The sequence below is a fragment of the Cetorhinus maximus genome, chromosome 16 (assembly GCF_964194155.1).
Source record: "Cetorhinus maximus chromosome 16, sCetMax3.hap1.1, whole genome shotgun sequence".
Taxonomy (NCBI): domain Eukaryota; kingdom Metazoa; phylum Chordata; class Chondrichthyes; order Lamniformes; family Cetorhinidae; genus Cetorhinus; species Cetorhinus maximus.
This window is the reverse complement of record NC_135894.1, coordinates 25,163,093-25,180,793: the sequence shown is the minus strand read 5'-3', so window position 1 is coordinate 25,180,793 and position 17,701 is coordinate 25,163,093. Positions and strand designations below refer to the sequence as shown.

Genomic DNA, 17,701 nt, shown 5'->3' with positions numbered 1-17,701 from the left:
CTAAACAGCAAAAGCAGCATGTGATAGAGCCAAGGAATTCCATAACCAACAAATCAGATCTGAGTTCTGCCGTTTCACTACATCCAGTTGTGAATGGCATTAGACAAACAACTAACCCAAGGAGGAGGCTCCACAAACATCCCCAGTCTTGATGGGGGAGCCAATACATCAGTGTAAAACACATTTGCAACCATCTTCAGCCAAAAGTGCGGATTGGAGATCCATCTCAGGCACCTGCTGTGGGCCCCTAACGGTTGGCGGGCAGGCGAAAAGGCCAAGCAGCCTTTGCATTTTTTTGGAAACCTCATCCACGGGCAGGATGAGGTTTCCAAAAGCAAATGATGAAAAATTAAAGTTTTAATTTTATTTTTAATAACATGTCCCTGCTCATGACAGAGTCACATGAGGGGACATGTTTTATTACATTAAAACATTTTTAAAAAAATATATCTCTTCACCTCAGCGTTCACTCATGCGCAGGTGCGAAGTTCACGCTTAGCAGGTTCACACTCCCCACCCCCCACCCCCACACAGGCAGCACTCAGTGCTGCCGCTCGCGCTTCACACTGGGTGGGCCTTAATTAGCCTGCTGGCGTGAAATTGTGGTGCGGTGCCACTCGGCGGGCGGTCCGCTTCCCGACCGTCCGCCCCCACCAAGCCTGGCCGTCAAGGGCAAAATTCTGCCTATGTCTTCAACTCCCCAACGTCTCTTACCCCATGATCAATCTATGGCCACCGTTATCTCCAGCTCACCAAGGTGTTTCTGATCCCCAATGTCACTGACACCCTTATCAATCTATACTCTCTGACCCACGACGTCTCCCATCCCCTTCTGCTTCCCAGTATAAATGCCGACAGGTGGCCTGTTTCTGTGGTCTAAATCCTATGTAATCTCAAAGGGTTATATGGGGTGGAGGTCAGTACAGAGATAGGGAAGGCTCAGGCCGTAGCTGGAATTGAAAATAAGGACGGGTATCTTAAAATTGAACATTGCTGCACTGGGAGCTAAGTTTCATTCTGACTCAACATTTCTCCTCAATGTTCCAATTTGCAGAGAGTATTCAACCCTCCAAGGTTTTCCAACTTCAGAAATTCAGCAGCTGCTGAAAAAATCCAACACTTTAAAATCATCTTTTCCCTTTCCCATAATTCTCTTGTTTAGGTGCCAATGTTAACATGAGCAAAAATCTTGAATCACCACTTCACGTGGCAACTAGGAATTCTGATACACAACTAGTCAATCTACTGCTAGAACATGGAGCAGACACTGACGCGAAGAATGCTGAAGGGAAACGGCCCGTGGAACTTGCGTTACCAAACAGCTCTTTAGAAAAATTGCTTTTGCAATGGGAAGGTACTGGCCAAAAAAATTCATTTCTAAAGTAAAGGTACAAGAAACAGAATAGCATATGCTATAATGCCTGAAAGAGATGACATAGGGTACCTTTGTACTACATGTGGATATTAGTACCATTCCTATATTAAAGAAATTGTTATTAATTCCAGGAGTCTTCTGTTCCATTGTTAAGACATTGGCCAGAATTATCCAGCCTGGCTGGCGTCGGGCGTCATGGTGGGTGCGAGCAGATAATATGGCGAGAAGGCCAAAAATTGGTTTCACACCATAATGAAACCAGTTAGCAATCGTCCGCTGCACGTGTCAATGGCAGGCCACCTTTCTCACCGCTGGATGCCGGAATCCTAATTTCAATGCACTTGCATCTAATCAACTTTCCTGCTTGCCAGAATCATCCCCCCATGGCAAATTTACCATCCACATCGGCGTGAAAACATGCCGGCCCAGAACACGTCTTGACAAATGTGAAATGCAGAAGTCGGAACTTACCATTAGGACCTTGTTCACATTGTAGACATCCGTGGAGCAGAAGGTGATGGAGCCCTACAACTAACGGGATCCTGGAGGAACATGTGCATCGCATGTTGAGTGGATTTATATGGACATGGCCCCACCGCGAAGCAGCTCACGGAAAGTGGGAAGTCTCCATTGATGTCTAGGGTCTGGCTCAGAACATCAGGGTCTTGGCTGCTATGGATTATCGTTGAGGGGAGGGGAGAGGAAGGTCCAGCTATGAGTTGGACAGTAGGTGTATCGGAGGGGGTGGGAGAGGAAGGTCTAGGTTTGACTGGGAGAGGAAGGTATGCCGGGGGTGGGTGGGCGGGGGAGGGGGGGAAACAAAGGTGTCCGGGGGAGTGAGGTTGGGAGGGGGGAACAAAGGTGTCAGGGGGAGTGTCATTGGTAGGGGGGGAACGAAAGTGTCAAGGGGTGAGGTTGGGGGCAAGGGAGTACAGAGGGAGGAGGGTGTAACGGAGGAGAATGCGGCATCTGGGAAGGTAGATGTAAGGGGGAGGAAGGTGTAAGGGAAGAAGTTCGGAGAGGGGAAGGAGTTCGAAAGGGGGAAGGAGTTCGGAGAGGGAATGACTTTGGAAGGAGGAAGGAGTTCGGATGGGGGAAGGAGTTCAGAGGTAGGAAGGAGTCCGGGAGAAGAAGGAGTTTAGCAGGGGGAAAGAGTCTGGGAAGGGGGGAAAGAGTCCAGGAGGAGGAAGGAGTTCAGAGGGCCGAAAGAGTTCACAGGGAGGAGGGAGTAAGTTGTGCAGGGGGGGAATGTTCAGGTGAATGTGCAAGGGCGGGATCTATGGAGTCAACAATAATCTCTTGGGGAGTGAACTGAGGGTGGGTGCAGTAAGAAGAAATGGTGAGTATGAGAGGGGGCAGAGTGAGCCAGAAGGGTGGGAGAGTGAGGGTGCGACAGTTAGTGGGGATTCGGAGGCAGCCATGGACCCTGGGGTGGGAAGGAGGAGGTCGGGGAGGTCAGTGTGGATGGAGGTGGGATTCCTGGGAAGGTAGGGAACGTACACATTCACATGAACATCCTGGAAAGAAAAGGGTTCTGGCTGGCAAGTGACAGTGGGGAGGTGGAAGGTGATGCCAGGGGGGGTCAACAATGATTGGGAAAAGGATATGGATGATTGAGGGAGGGGAAAGGATTGGGGAGCTTAGAAGAAATCTTACTACTACCATGATTTTGAAATGGAAAGTGAGCGGAGCCTCATGGACAGGCACAGGTGCAGCATGTGAGTGCGACCAGTGGGTGGACGGAGAAGCAGGTTAGCTCAAATGGACAACTGAAAGAGATCCCCAGCAAGCAGCATTGAAAATGCTTAGGACAGTGAGATGTGATGGGAAGGTTCTGCATGCTTGGGAGAGTGCTTGCACAAGGCTCTGAAAGGCCCTGCCACAGACACACTTCTCCCACCAGAATCACTTGTCCGGCTGCATGCAGCTGAACTGCTAGTGGCGGGGGCTGGAGGAGGTGCAGGCAGAGGACTTGCGAAGCCTCTAAATTAAGCTGAAAGACACCGTTGCACATTACTCAGTGAAAGTGAATATATTTTCAGATTATAAAGTGACAAAATGAGTTCACCCGTGCAACCACTTGTGATCAGAAATTCTTAACTTTCCTAGGCCTACCGCTTCTTCTAGGTGCTGCCCTGACATCTGCAGCAGGGGTGGAGACAGCCTGTGCAATGGTTGGACCTATTGCCCCTGATGACTTCAGTGTGGGTCCTCTGGAGACCTGAGGTCTTGAGGGCCCTGGCTTGCTTTGGCTGTCCTGCTGTTCTCTCTGCGGTGACAGAGGATGAAATTGGGGGGGGGGGTCACAGGCAAAGGGGACTCAGAGTGAGAGGACAGACTCTGAGATATCTGAGTGGATGACCCAGGGGTGTCCAGCTGCTGCTCCTCCTCCCGTTGGGTGCCCGAGGGCCCCGGCCTGACTCCTTGAGGGGAAGGAGCACCTGGAGGGATGTCAAGGTGCCCCTTTTCCCTCTCACATTGCCATTGCAGGAAGTCACACATGGCTACCACGATGGAGTGCAGGTCTGCATGCATCTCCACGTGCTGTTGGACCAGGGTTCCCATGGCATCTGCCATCCTCCCCATGGCAACCTCAATGCACGCACACATGGGCACCACTTCATCAGAGAGCAGGCGAACACACTCTTCCAATTCACGTGCCACCCCTTTGAGGGCTTCCAACAGCTCTGGTGATTTTCCCCCGCCTTCTGCTGACTTTCCACGATGAGTTGGAAGGCCGAATCCAGAGGCTCATCATCTGACTCAGACATCACAGATGCCTCTTACCCAGCAGTCATCTAAGTGTCTGGGAGCTCGGCTGAACCTGCCCCCTCCTGCTGAGGTCATGTGTCTGTTGCGGTGACCACCAAATTGTGAACCCAAGCTTGCTCTAGATCTAGGTCCCACCAAGTTGTGTGTTTATGCATTGATGGAGTGTGTGGGTAAGCACTGTGACGGGTCTTCCAGGCTGCTTATTTCCAGCTCTTTGGTGAAGGAGGTGTCCTCTTGGTTGGAGCTGAGGGCCTGGATGTAGCTGAGGGTTTGGCTGGATGGGGGTGTCGGTCGCTTGACAGAACTCTCTGTGAACCAAAGTAAAGATAATTAGTGCATGGCAGCAGAGTCAAAAGCAGAAGGGAGAGCACTGACAGTTGTGTTGAAAGAGGGATGATGTGGTGCAGGATCCTCACGTGGGTGTTTGCTGCCGACCTCACCGTCACTGCAGGCACGGTCCACGTCCTCACCAGTCAGAACGATGGTACACTCCTCAAAGTGAGTGAGGGGTCCAATGTGGCCAATCCACCCCCAGTGTGGGACCTCTCCCTGCTGTTGTGAGCCAGCTTCTCCTGCATGAAAACAGATGGAGAGAGTTTGAGCAGGACACATATGCATGGAATGTTTGTGCGCTGAGCGGAGCCATAGACAGGATGAAGCCACATGCTCCAGATGATATGAGACTGATGGAGATGTGAGGGTGTGTGTAAGAGTTAATTGTGTTGTCCCTTGAGGTGTGAGATCCTGGTGGATGTGTGATGGGTTTATGAGTGTGTGAGTTGAGAGTGACGAGAAGACTTAACCCTGGCTGAACGGTTGAGAGCATTCATTCCTTTTCCTGCACTGGATGGCTGTTCTGTTTTGCAGGGTGTCAGCACTGACCACCGCTGCCACCACCTCCCATGCTGGATTGCTGACTTTGCTTGCTGGTCTTCGCCCAGAGCAGGGGTAGAGGACTTCGCAGCGGGCCTCCACTGCGTCCAGTAGTTGCTCAAGGGAGGCGTCACTAAACTTAGGGGCAGCATGTTCGCTCCCTTTGGCAGCCATCAGTTCCCAGCAGCTTCTGATCCCTTAGAGAGTGTTAGCTCTGTGCAGGGGTGGCCTTTAAATATGGCGCCCAGTTTACTGAAGGCCTGAGATGACGGCGGGGCGGGCGACCTGGCGTGTTTCCCAGGAATGCATAATTAATGAGGCGGAATGCAGAGGGAGTGGGATGATACAGCACGAAAAGCTGCCATTGCAGCCGGCAGGTTAAACATCCTTTTTCCTGCCCACTGCTGCACTTAGTGCAAATAGGGACAATTCCACCCAATGTGAATACATGCAGGACTTTAATTGTTTTGTATTTTTATTTGAAGCAAGTTTAAATATGTATAAATGGTAAGCTAATGTTCCTTATAGGAACATAGAAACTAAGTCCCTGAAATAAAAACATAAAACACTGGAAGGTCAGGCAACATCTGTGGAGAGAAACAGAGTTAATGTTTCAGATTGTGATGACCTTTTATCAGAATTGAAGATAGAAATGTAAGAGTTTTTAAGCCAGTGGAAGCAGGAAGAAAACAAGGGAAACTGTTATAGGGTGGAGGGCAGGGGAGATTCAATAACATAAGATTTAATGATGCAACAGCCAAAGAGAGTGATAATGTACGTAGTAAAGAAACAAAGGGCTGTAACTTCCATAGAGTGGAAGAGTTGGATTGCCACCCCGCTCCTAGTTGTTTTATCTTGAAATCCAGCCGGTCCTTTTTTGCCCAACCTTCCAACTCTGGCCGGACAAGAGCTGTTTAATGATGTAGGTTCTCGAGGCCTTGTGTCGAGGGCTGCAGAATCAGAGGTAAGGAGGACACGCCCCATTTTTATGACACTAGTTGCCGTAAAGCAGGTATAAGGTCCAGCTACTTTGAGAAGCCAGGGAGATGGCAAGTGTGTAAGGTAAGCTGTCATCCGTTCCGCCAGAGTAAGTGATTTTTCTCATCATTCTCAACTCTCACACTCACAAACCACAGGGATCTCACACCTCAAGGGACAACACAACTAACTCTCACACACACCGTTACATCTCCACCAGGCTTATATCCTCTGGAGCTTGCGTCCTCATCCCGTCCATGGCTCTGCTCACCACACAAACATCCCACGCAGTGCTAAGCATCCTGTTCACGCTCTATGTAAGTGTGTAAGGTAAGTGGGTAGCGTGGACGGGGTAGTTGAGGAAGGGGGATGTCAGTGGAGGGGGGGGTCGGGTGGTCAGTGCGGGGGTGTTGCTTGGTCATTGAGATGGTCAGATTGTCGGGGCAGTGGTCAGTGCGAGGGTTGGGTGGCCTGTAGGTGAGGTGGTGAGTTGCTCATTGGAGAAGTGGTCATAGGGGTGTGGTCAGTGTGAGGTGGTCGGGTGGGTGGCCAGTGGAGTGGGTGGGAGGGTAGTCGGGGAAGGGGTTTAGTCGGGGGGAGGGTTGTCGAGGGGGGTGTTGGGGGGGCGGGGTGAGATCAAGGGCTTCTGTGCGGGGTCAAGTGCTTCCATGAGGGGTCCTATGGATGTAGTCGGCGAGTCCCTTGGGGGGAGTCGGGGGGTTAGTTGGGGATCATGTGGGGAGTTGGGGGGTCAGGTGGGGGGTTGGGGGCTAGTCAGGGGTTGGGCCGGGCAGTCTGGGGTTCCGTGGGATGTCAGAGGTAGTCGGGAACTGGGGAGGGCAATTGGGGGTCCCGTGGGATGGGGGGGGGTGGGGGGGGTGGGTAGTCGGGGAATGATGTGGGGTTAGTGGGGGGCTGGGGGAAGTTGTGGGTTCCGTGGAGTGTTCAGAGTGGCTGAGGAGATGGTGGTGATCAGTACTATAGTTACCCAGAAGTTAGAAGTGGTTTTAATTCTTTTAACTTTTTCTGGGTAACGATTGCTGTAAGATAGTCAAAATTCTTCAAAGTTTTGATTTATATAGGAGTTTCAGATGGTTCCCAGTTGGTTCCCAGTGCAGGGCAATTACCCAACCGTAGTTTGAACTTCCCGGGGAGGGTTCCCCAGCTCACCTTTGGGGTACCCCCCACCTCAAGGTATGACGCCCGGACTCGGAAGTTACAGGCCAAATGTTGTGTCCAAATGAGTGGTGAATGACTCCATAGCAACCATCTGAACGTAACATGAAGGGCAAGAAAGAAACAAGACAAGACCAACCCAGCAAAACAAAAGTAAAGACAAATAAAGAGAGAAGATAAAATATATGGAACAAGATGAAGACAGAGGTTATGATCAAATTTGTTGAACTCATTATTTGAGTACAGAAAGTTGTACAGTGCCGAGTTGAAAGATGAGGTGCTGTTCCTCAAGTTTGTGTTGAGCTTCATTGGAACACCGAAGCAGGCCATGGATGGAAAGATCAAAGAGGAACAAGATGGAGAATTAAAATGACATGCAACTGGAAGCTTGGGTGTCACACTTGTGGACTGAATGGAGGTGTTTCGCAAAGCGGTCACCCAGCCTATGTTTGGTCTCCCCATTGTAGAGGAGACCACATTATAAGCAGCGAATATAGTATGCTAAATTGAAAGAAGTGTAAGCTTGAATGGAGTGTTTGTGGCCTTGGACAGTGAGAAGGGAGGAGATGAAAGGACAAGTGTTGTATCTCCTGCGCTTCCATAGAAAGGTGTTGTAGGGAAGGGAAGGGGTGTTAGGGGTAACTGAGGAGTGACTAGGGTGTTGTGAAGGGAATGGTCACTTGGAATGTTGAAAAGGATGATGCGTTTGGTGGTCCTGCCTTGTGGAGGTAGGCTGAGTGAACACCTGTCATGGCTGTTTTGTGTTGGATATGTTTTCTTGTGATTAGACCAATCTGAAATGGCACCACTGAGAGGATTCTGGATATGATTAGCTGAATGGACCATATAAAGCGGTGGAAGTTGATCTGATTTATTTACCTGCACTATTTTCTCACCATCTTGCTTTGCTCACATTGTACTTTAGCTGAAAATGATGATGTTACTTTGTGTTTATTTCTAAATATTAATTTTTGAGTTGGAGAGTTCTTTTTAGCTTGGATCTGTTTCCCAGGGTTTTCTACATGATTAAATATTTGAGCCTTGATTACATATTATAAATGGACAGCACAGGTATTTGTGTAGTGGTGTGGAAAATTGTTGTCTCAGTATTATATATGGTCAGCAATGTGCATGTATAGGAGTGTGGAGAGCTACTTTCTCATTATTATCTTACACGTAACAGTATACTATATAAGGCGATTTGGCTTAACTGGTCTATGTTGATGTTTATACCAGTGAGATGCTGAGATTTAGACCTTCTTCAATAATTGAGTTCCAATTCAGTTCTGAATCTCCAGAATTGGAGTATTCATGAAGTCATGGTCCAAATGTCAAAATGCCAAAATTAGAATGAATTGTGGATCATTATTGTAAGTGAAAACATTGTGTAAGCTGATGCAAAATGTATCCCATATGGAGGAGGAGATGGGATGGTAGGAGGATTGCCAATAACAGCAGCTTTTTGGGAAGGATGCTGAATACAGGAGGGATACATCTGCCTCCATATGGGATACATTTTGCATCAGCTTACACAATGTTTTCACTTACAATAATGATCCACAATTCATTCTAATTTTGGCATTTTGACATTTGGACCATGACTTCATGAATATTCCAATTCTGGAGGTTCAGAACTGAACTGGAACTCAATTACTGAAGAAGGTCTAAATCTCACCATCTCACTGGTATAAACATCAACATAGACCAGTTAGGCCAAATCGCCTTATATAGTATACTGTTACATGTAGGATAATACTGAGAAAGTAGCTCTCCACACTCCTATACATGCACACTGCTGACCAGATACAATATACAATACTGAGACAACAATTTTCCACACCACTACACAAATACCTGTGCTGTCCATTTATAATATGTAATCAAGGCTCAAATATTTAATCATGTAGACAACCCTGAGCATCAGACAAAGGCACTTTGATGGTCTTTCAAGAAGCCCTTACTTGTATATGTGAGCCAGGAGGTGATTAGGTATTATGTGTATATTTAAGAAGCAGTAGAGGTATCATTACACTACTGGGCATATTCTCCAGGTCACCAACTAATGGGAAAGATGTAGAGGAGCAAATTTGCAGGAAAATTACAGAGGTGCAAGAACTGGCTTAGTGATAATGGGGGTTTTTAATTATCATAACATAAATTGGAAGAGCAATAATATATAGGACAGAGAGGAAGAAGATTTTCTGAAATGTGTTCAGGAAAATTTTCTTGATCAGTATGGTCCTGGGAATGAGGTGGATCAGGTGTCCACAGGGTAACATTTAGGGAACAGTGATCAAACCAGAAGTTTAATACGGAAAAGGACAAGGAGAAATCTAAAGTGAAAATGCAAAATTGGAGGAGGGCCGATTTCAGTGTGTTGAGAACAGATCTGTGAAGGTAAATGAAATCACAGATTGGCAGGCAAAACTATAACGAGACACTGGGCTGCCTTTAAAGAGCAGATGGTTCAGATACAGTCAAGGTACAATCTCACAAGTGGGGAAACTTAGGGCAACCAAAACCTGGATTACAAAGGAGATGGAGAGTGAGATGAAGCAGAGAAAGGGTGCGTAAGAAAGATGTCGGGTTGATAATACAAGTGAAAAGCAGGCTGAATATAGAAAATTCAGAGGGGAAGTGGAAAAAGAAAATAGAGAAAAATGAGAGTATGCAAAAAAGTGGTAGCTAACATAAAAAGGAATCCAAAAGTCTTCTATAGGCATATAAATGTAAAAGGATAGTGAAAGAAGGAGTGGGGCCGATTAGAGACCTTCAAGGGGATTTATGCATGGAGGCGGGGGAATGGCTGAGGTACTAAATGAATACTTTGCATCTGCCTTTACCAAGAAAGAAGATGCTGCCAGAGTCACGATGAAAGAGAAGGTAGTTGAGATACTGGATGGACTAAAAACAGATAGAAGAGGCACTAAAAAGGCTGGTTGTACTTAAAGTTGATAAGTCACCAGGACTGTATGGGATGCATTCGTGGATGTCTAGGGAAGTAAGGATAGAAATTGCAGAGACACTGGTCCTAACGTTCCAATACTCCTTAGATATGGGAAGTGATGCCAGAGGGTCGAAGAATTGCAAATGTTTCACATCTTGGTCAAAAACCCAGCAAGTACAGCCGATCAGTTTAACTTTAATGGTGGGAGAGCTTTGGAAACAATAATCGGTGACAAAATTAACAATCACTTGGACAAAAGTGAATGAAAAAGGAAAGCCAGCACAGATTTGTTAAAGGCAAATTGTGTTTAACTAACTTGATTGAGTTTTTGATGAGGTAACAGAGAGGGTTGATGTGTATTTGGACTTCGAAAAGGAGTCAGATTAATCGCCACATAATAGGCTTGCCAGGAAAGTTAGAGCCCATGGAATAAATAGAACAGTGGCAGGATGGCTAAGTGACAGGAGACAGAGTAGTAGGGATGAAAAATTTACGTCATTTGGTGGATTTCTGACATTGTCGTTTCGGAAATTCACCATTTAAAATGCATGTTCTGACTCCGAGGCTAGTATAGGCTTTAAAAAGTCACAACTATCACTGAGAGTAGAGACTGACTGCAGAGGTGTGATTGGAGAAACAGCAAGCGTGGAGAGACAGAGCTGCTACTCCAATCACAAATTCTGTCTCTCCCACACTGGCTACTTCAGCTCCTCCAATCACAAGCTCCCTCTTTCCTGATCTTGCTGCTCCTGCAGAGACAGAATCTATGTTTGGAGTAGCAACAAGGACGGCAAGGAAGAAACCTATGATTGATGGTCTAGGAGCAGTATTTCTGGCCAGGCAGGTTGCCACCATGCAGGAGACATTCGGTTGTGCTGTCACCAATTACTTTGACCAACTGCTGGATGACAAGCCCAACAAGAAGCTGAAAAAAGCGAGTCTCACAGCCCAGAAAATCTCTGCCAGTAACGAGGCTGGGAGCAGGCCCCAGGGGCCTCGCACCAGCCTGAACCCGCCTGTCTGTTAGACAGTTTCGAGAATTTGCTACACTGTTGGGTGCGCAGTGCTGAGGAAAGGACTGAGGGAACGTAGAACTGATAGTGGGACTGTACTGAGAAGTACAGCATGGTCAGAGGACCTGGACTCAGAGAGCACTGCATTGTTTGAGGGACAGTTGTGATAAAGGTGAGAGTACTGAAGGGCTGCCACACTGTCAGAGGAATAGTGCAGAATGATATCTGCAATGTCGAAGGTTAAATATTGATTTAGTGCTGCACGGTTGGAGGTGCAATTTGGAAGGAGGACTGCACTGTCAGAGGGGCAGGAATGAGCAAGTGCTGCACTACCATAGGGAGTGCTTCACTATCAGACAGGCAGTTCTGTTGAAGTATTGCAAAGTCGGATGGACCTAGCGAGGGAGCGCTGCACTCACTGTCAGAGCAGTTGTACTGGGAGAGCGCTGCATTTCCTCTCTCCCTCACTCTCCTTATCCACTCTTCCCTCTCTGCCCCCTTCCCCCCTATGCCCTCTTCCCCCACTCCACTCCCTTCCCCCCTGCCCCTCTCTCTCCAGAGTTGAGCCTCAGTCTCGGTAGGGGACTGCTCCTTCCCTCCATCTGTCATACCACACTGCAGCCATAGGCCCGACCAGCCGACATGGCCCCCTGAAAACTCGGGTGTTGCTGGCCTGTGTCGGCCCAGTGTACTGAGGGTCCGAGCGGATGAATATGTACATAGGTAAAGAGCAAGTAGCCCCATGGATGAACACTGTTGGAGCCAACTATAATCGACAAGACACACACAATTACTTTTCCATACCTTTTTGAAAATAAAAGGCTATTGAACAACTCTCTCCCTCATCTCCCCCGTCTCTCCCCTTCCCCCTTTCTTCCCCCTCTCTCCCCACTCTTCTTCCCACTAGTCCCCACCTCCAACCTCTTGGGAATCACTGATACTTTGGTAGGGTTCGTATTCTGTTGCTTTTTAATACAATCAGCATCCTGGCCAGGCCAGGTGGCTATTAGATTTAAAGTCCAAAAATTAGCCTAACTGCATTCATCTCACAGTACCCTTACAACTCTACCCATTTCAAGTGCCTAGAAGCATTTTCATGCCACCACAGATCATTAAAAAGCGCTGTAATTTTCCAGCCCCTCAAGTTGCATTGATTTTGCCGCTTTGTGATATTCAGGTTGAATATCCTTTATCTGAAACCCTCAGGGCCGATTGCATTTCGGATTTCAGATAATTTCAGTTTTCAGATACCGCATATAAACTACATTATAATAGCCTAAGCCTAGGCTAACTATAGTCTAAAGTAAATAGAATTGATAGAAAAGTAAGATGTATCACTGAATAATAAATACCAGGTGCCTGTAATAAGTCTCTTTTTGACATGTTCAACACAAAAATGGCAAGGTAAACAGTGCAGACAAACAACTAAAATAAAAGCAAAATATTTCAGATACTGGAAATCTGAAATAAAAACAGAAAATGTGTGGACAAAGTACAATACAGACTCGAAATGTTAACTCTGTTTCTCTCTCCATACATGTTGCCAGACCTGCTGAGTTTTTCCAAACAAACAACTAAGCTTCCGTATTGCTGAAAAAAAAGACGTGTCAAAGCTTTTTGTCTTGCACTCATCAGGACATTTTGCAAGAATACCAATGAAAGGGGAGAACAACAATTTATACTGTATGTGAAGAGAGTGCTGATTGGTTGGCAAGTGGCGTTGCCATGGAGAATACACCAGTGATGGTGACTGACAGTTAACAGCTGAACATTGTTTGAAATTTAAACCAGGCATCTTAACCCTGATTGATCAAGGCATTGCCCTGAGGAATTAGTCAGCAAGTGGCTGTCACTTGTTTTGTTTAGCTGAAACAGGCGCAATGTGTGTACATGTCCTTTCTGTCTTCAAAGAACAGGGTCCTGTGTATTAATATATGTAGCTTCCAGTACACGCAAATGTGCCACACTGCGAGCCTGGCTGACAACTTTAAATTGTTGTCAGTGTATTTCTTAACACACTGAGCATTATTTAGCAAACTTGTCCAATCATGGAATCACATTTAATGCTGGACGCTGTGTTTTGCATTTTGCAAGCACAGGCTGGTTGTGTACAGTCTGTACCTTTCCCGTTGTGAGCAGTGGCTGGGACATGTTGTTTGATACGATCCACCAGCCTTTGAGACATATAGCCTGCATGCCTAGCATCACACTGACACTGAAATTCATATAGCACATTACTCATTTGTGTGATAGGAAGAACATCTTTTTGGCTTGACAGCAGCATCCTGTTAGTGGTGAATACCATTCATGTTGCTACTACATAGTGGCAGTGTGAAACAGCTAACTTCACCTGTTGCTCAAATTTTAAGATACCTTGCCCTTCCAAGGTAATCTGAAGTAGATTGGGCACTTTTCAGGGCTGAAAGTGACAGCCTTGGGCCCATTCATGAGTTTGTGTGATATTCAGTACAAAATGATCTGACCAGGGTAGCCATTATCCTGCAGGATGCACCCTATTTCAGCATCAAGCTTGTATGGTGAACAAATGGCTCAGGGCTCTATTTACAGGGTTGTCGATAAGACCAATCTTATAGTGTGTGGAACTGTAAGAATCCTAACGCGTATATTAACCAGTGAAAATAGGCTTGCTCCATGGCAATGCCACTTGCCAACCGATCAGCACTCTCTTCTCATACAGCATAAGTTGTTGTTTTCCCCTTATATTGTTACTCTTGCGAAGTGTCCTGATGAGTGCGAGATGAAAAGCTTAGACATGTCTCTCTCTTCAGCAATACTCGAGTTCTGTATTACCAAATGACTATAGCTAAACTTCCCGCGCTAAAGGTCAATAGGGTTCAAAAAAAATGCGGTTTTTGGATGTTATCAGATTATGAATGTGTATTATGAACCTGTTATGTGTGCATAATTCCTTATCACAAAAAATTTTCAGCCATTTTTGTCTTTGGCCACACTCATTCCTGGACTAGCGGTGAATTGTTTTTTGGACTGGAGGAAGGTCGGTGCTAAGAATACTACTTTTCTTGATATAAATTAATGACTTGAATTGGGTGTACAGGGCACAATTTCAAAGTTTAAAGATGACAGAAACTTAAAAACATTGTGAGCTGTGAGCAGGATAGTGATAGGCTTCAGGAGGAGATAGACAGGCGTGGACATGTGGCAGATGACGTTTAATGCAGAGAAGTTTGAAGTGATTCATTTTGATCAGAGGGACAATATAATATAAAGGATACAATACTGAAGGAAATGGAAGAACAGGGAGATCTAGAGGTATATGAGCACAAATTGTTAAAGAAAGCGGTTAAAAAGGCATGTGGGATCCTGGGATTTTTAAATGGAGGCATGGAGTAGAAAAACAAGGAAGCTATAATGAACCTTTATAAAACGCTGGTTCAGCCTCAACTGGAGTATCGTGTCCAGTTCTGGGCACCACACTTCAAGCAGGGCATGAAGGCCTTGGAGAGGGTACAGAGAAGATTCACGAAAATGGTTTCCAGGATGAGGAGCTTCAGTTATGTGGATAGATTGGAGAAGTTGGAGTTGCTCTCCTTAAGAGAGGAGAAGATTAAGAGAAGATTTGGTAGAGATGTTAAAAATCATCAGGGATCCAGACCAGCATTGCCTCTAATTTCTCTTAGTTAGGACACTTTCTGCACTGCGGGGTCCCTTTAAAATTGACACACAAGGGAGCGATGCTTTCGAAGAGCTGTTTGTCCCTTGCACAGTACACTCAGCATGGCTGTACATCTACGAAGCTTCGAGGGAAAGTTGGTCTAGATAAAGTGATTAGAGAAAAATTATTGGCAAAGGAACACAGATTTAAAGTGCTTGGCAAAAGAACCCAAGGCAACTTGAGGAAAACGAGTGGTTAGGATCTGGAATGCACTGCTAAAGAGAGTGGTAGAGACAGTGATTTCAATTGTAGTTTCAAAAGGGAATTGGGTAAGCACCTGCAGGGCTACAGGGAAAGGGTGGGGGAGTGGGACTAACATAATTACTCTTGCAGAGGACCAGCACCGACTCAAATAGCTTCCTTCTGTGTTGTAGTCATTCGATGATTCTATATAGTTGAAGGAAATAATCACTATCTTTAACCAGTATAATAATTTTTTAACTAAACAAATAAACAACTCAGGATGCTTATTTTACTACATGTACAGACAAGTATTCTCCAAGTATGTGGTTCAAGAAGTTGGCTCACGATCACCTTTTCAAGGGCAATTAGGGATGGGCAGTAATTGCTGGCCTAGCCAGTAACGCCCACATCTCATGACAGAACATTAAAAAAAGGTTTTTAAGTTGTGCATATGCAGTCAATTATAATTAGGGTGTTTGCAACAAGGAATTACAGGTACAAGTAATCATCTGAAGCTTTTATATTTGATATAATTTCTCCCAAATTCTGTGATCCCACGCTGTTGTCCCAACATTAAAAGGCAGGATTTCAGTCCACTGATTCCAGTGTTAACCCTGGACCAGAATTTTACTCTCCTTCCACCCCTGGTGGGTTCTGGGGGCGGGGGGGGGGGCGGGGGAGCGTGAAATTGCACAAACGGGATTCCCTCTGGTTTCCCGCCCGCCCCAACCTCGCAGTGATTTTATGCTGAGGTGGGCAGGGCCTCAGACAGGAAGACCGTCCTTGCCTCAATTGAGGCCCTAAGTGGCCAATTAGGGCCATTTCCCATCCAGCTTCAATTTTTAGGCTAGCGGGCGGATGAAAGCTCAGTGGGGGGGGGAAAGCCTGGAAATAAAGAAAGTTTGATCTTGGGCAGGAAGGACGGAGGGGCGCCCCGATCAGAAGACCTCCTGACTGAGGGCCTTAAGGCCCAGCGACCTCCGGACCTCCCCACCTGGCCTCCCTCGCAACCCCCTCCCCACACTGGGACCCTGACACTCTCCTTTTTCTCCAGCTCCCGGGACTTAGTCTCAGGCAGCTCCGTGCAATGCCTCTTCCGTCCACTGCAGCAGTGTTGCCGGAGGGTCTGGAGAGCTGCCAGCCAATCAGATTGGCCGGCAGCTCTCGAAGGCAGGACTTCCACCTGAGCGAGGGGCAGAAGTCCCGCCTAATGCCAACCAAAGCTCGTTAGAGCGTGAAATGGTAGTTGGGTTGTCGAAGTCGGCGGGAATGTGTTCCTAAGAATCCTAAAATTTCAAGGTCTGGAGTCCAGATACACATAGATACAGTGGGTGGGTGAGATCCATATTGTCTGTTAGATTTTTTGGGAGAAGGATTACTGTTGTTGATCAGCTGCTGTCTGAAAGAGCCTGGATTTTAAAGAATTGAGCCATTCCCAGACTTTTCAGAGACTTTGAGCAAGTATTTTGTACCTTGCCTTCATGGTAGAAGGTATTTAAAGCTCCCCAAGAGTAGTAGAAAATCCAGGGGCAAAAGCATTCATTATTACTTGAGAAAAAGTACTAGGAAAAATAATGAGACTAAAGGCTAACAAGTTCCCTGAAGCTGATGGTCTGTATCCTAAGATCTTTTTTTAAAAAGTGGCTGCAGAGACAGACGATGCATTGGTTGTAATTTTCCAAAATTCCCTAAATTCTAGAAAGGTCCCAGCAGATTGGAAAACTGTAAATGTAACATTCTATTCAAGAAAGGAGAGAGACATAAAGCAGGAATCTATAGGCCAGTTAGTCCAACATCTGTCATTGGAAAATGCTAGAATTCATTATTAGGGCAGGAATAATAATCAGGCAGAGTCAACTTAGTTTTGTGAAAGGGAAATTATATTTACAAATTTATTAGAGTTCTTTGATATAACAAACAGGGTGAATAAAGGGGAACCAATAGATTTGTGTGTTTGGATTTCCAAAAGACATTTGACAAAGCGCCACATAAAAAGGTTACTGCATAAAATAAGAGTTCATGGTGTTAGGAGGGATATATTAGCATCGATAGAGGGCTGGCTAACTAACAGGAAGAGTATGGATAAATGGGTCATTTTCAGGTTGGCAAACTAACTAGTGGAGTGCCACAGGGATCAGTGCTGGGGCCTCAAATATTTACTAACTATATTAATGATTCGAGTGAGTTGGCAAAAATTTGGCAGTTGAGAATAATGTGAGAAAGTGTAAGGTTGTCCATTTTGGGGGGAAGAATAGAAAAATAGAATGTTATTTAAATAGAGAGAGATTGCAGAATGCTGTGGTACAGAGGGATCTGGGCGTCCTTGTACATGAATTACAAAAAGCCAACACACAGGTTTAGCAAGTAATTAGGAAGGCAAATGAATGTTATCATTTATTGCAACAGGGATGGAGTATAGAATTGGGAAAATCTTGCTACAACTGTACAGGGCATTGGTAAGACTATACCTAAGGTACTGTGTACAGTTTTGATCTCAAACTTATTTAAGGAGGGATATACTTGCATTAGAAGTAGTTCAGCGAAGGTTCACTTGTCAATAAAAGCAAAATACTGCAGATGCTGGAAATCTGAAATAAAAACAGAAAATGCTGGTAAAACTCAGCAGGTCTGACAGAGTTAATGTTTCGAGTCCATATGATTCTTCTCCAGTTTCAAGTATACGAACTCGG

General features: G+C 46.0%; 1 protein-coding gene across 3 annotated transcripts in view; it reads left to right on the top strand.

The window, feature by feature from the left end:
- Positions 1-17,701, top strand: part of LOC144691432 (ankyrin repeat and SOCS box protein 9-like) — a 123,358-nt gene that overhangs the window by 72,085 nt on the left and 33,572 nt on the right. For all 3 annotated transcript variants that reach the window (XR_013579133.1, XM_078559522.1, XM_078559523.1), the window contains exon 7: positions 1,163-1,354. Coding sequence is in view for 2 of the 3 variants with exons in the window: in XM_078559522.1 (XP_078415648.1) it covers positions 1,163-1,354 (192 nt within the window). In the remaining variant the exon portion in view is untranslated. The remainder of the gene's footprint in view (positions 1-1,162; positions 1,355-17,701) is intronic.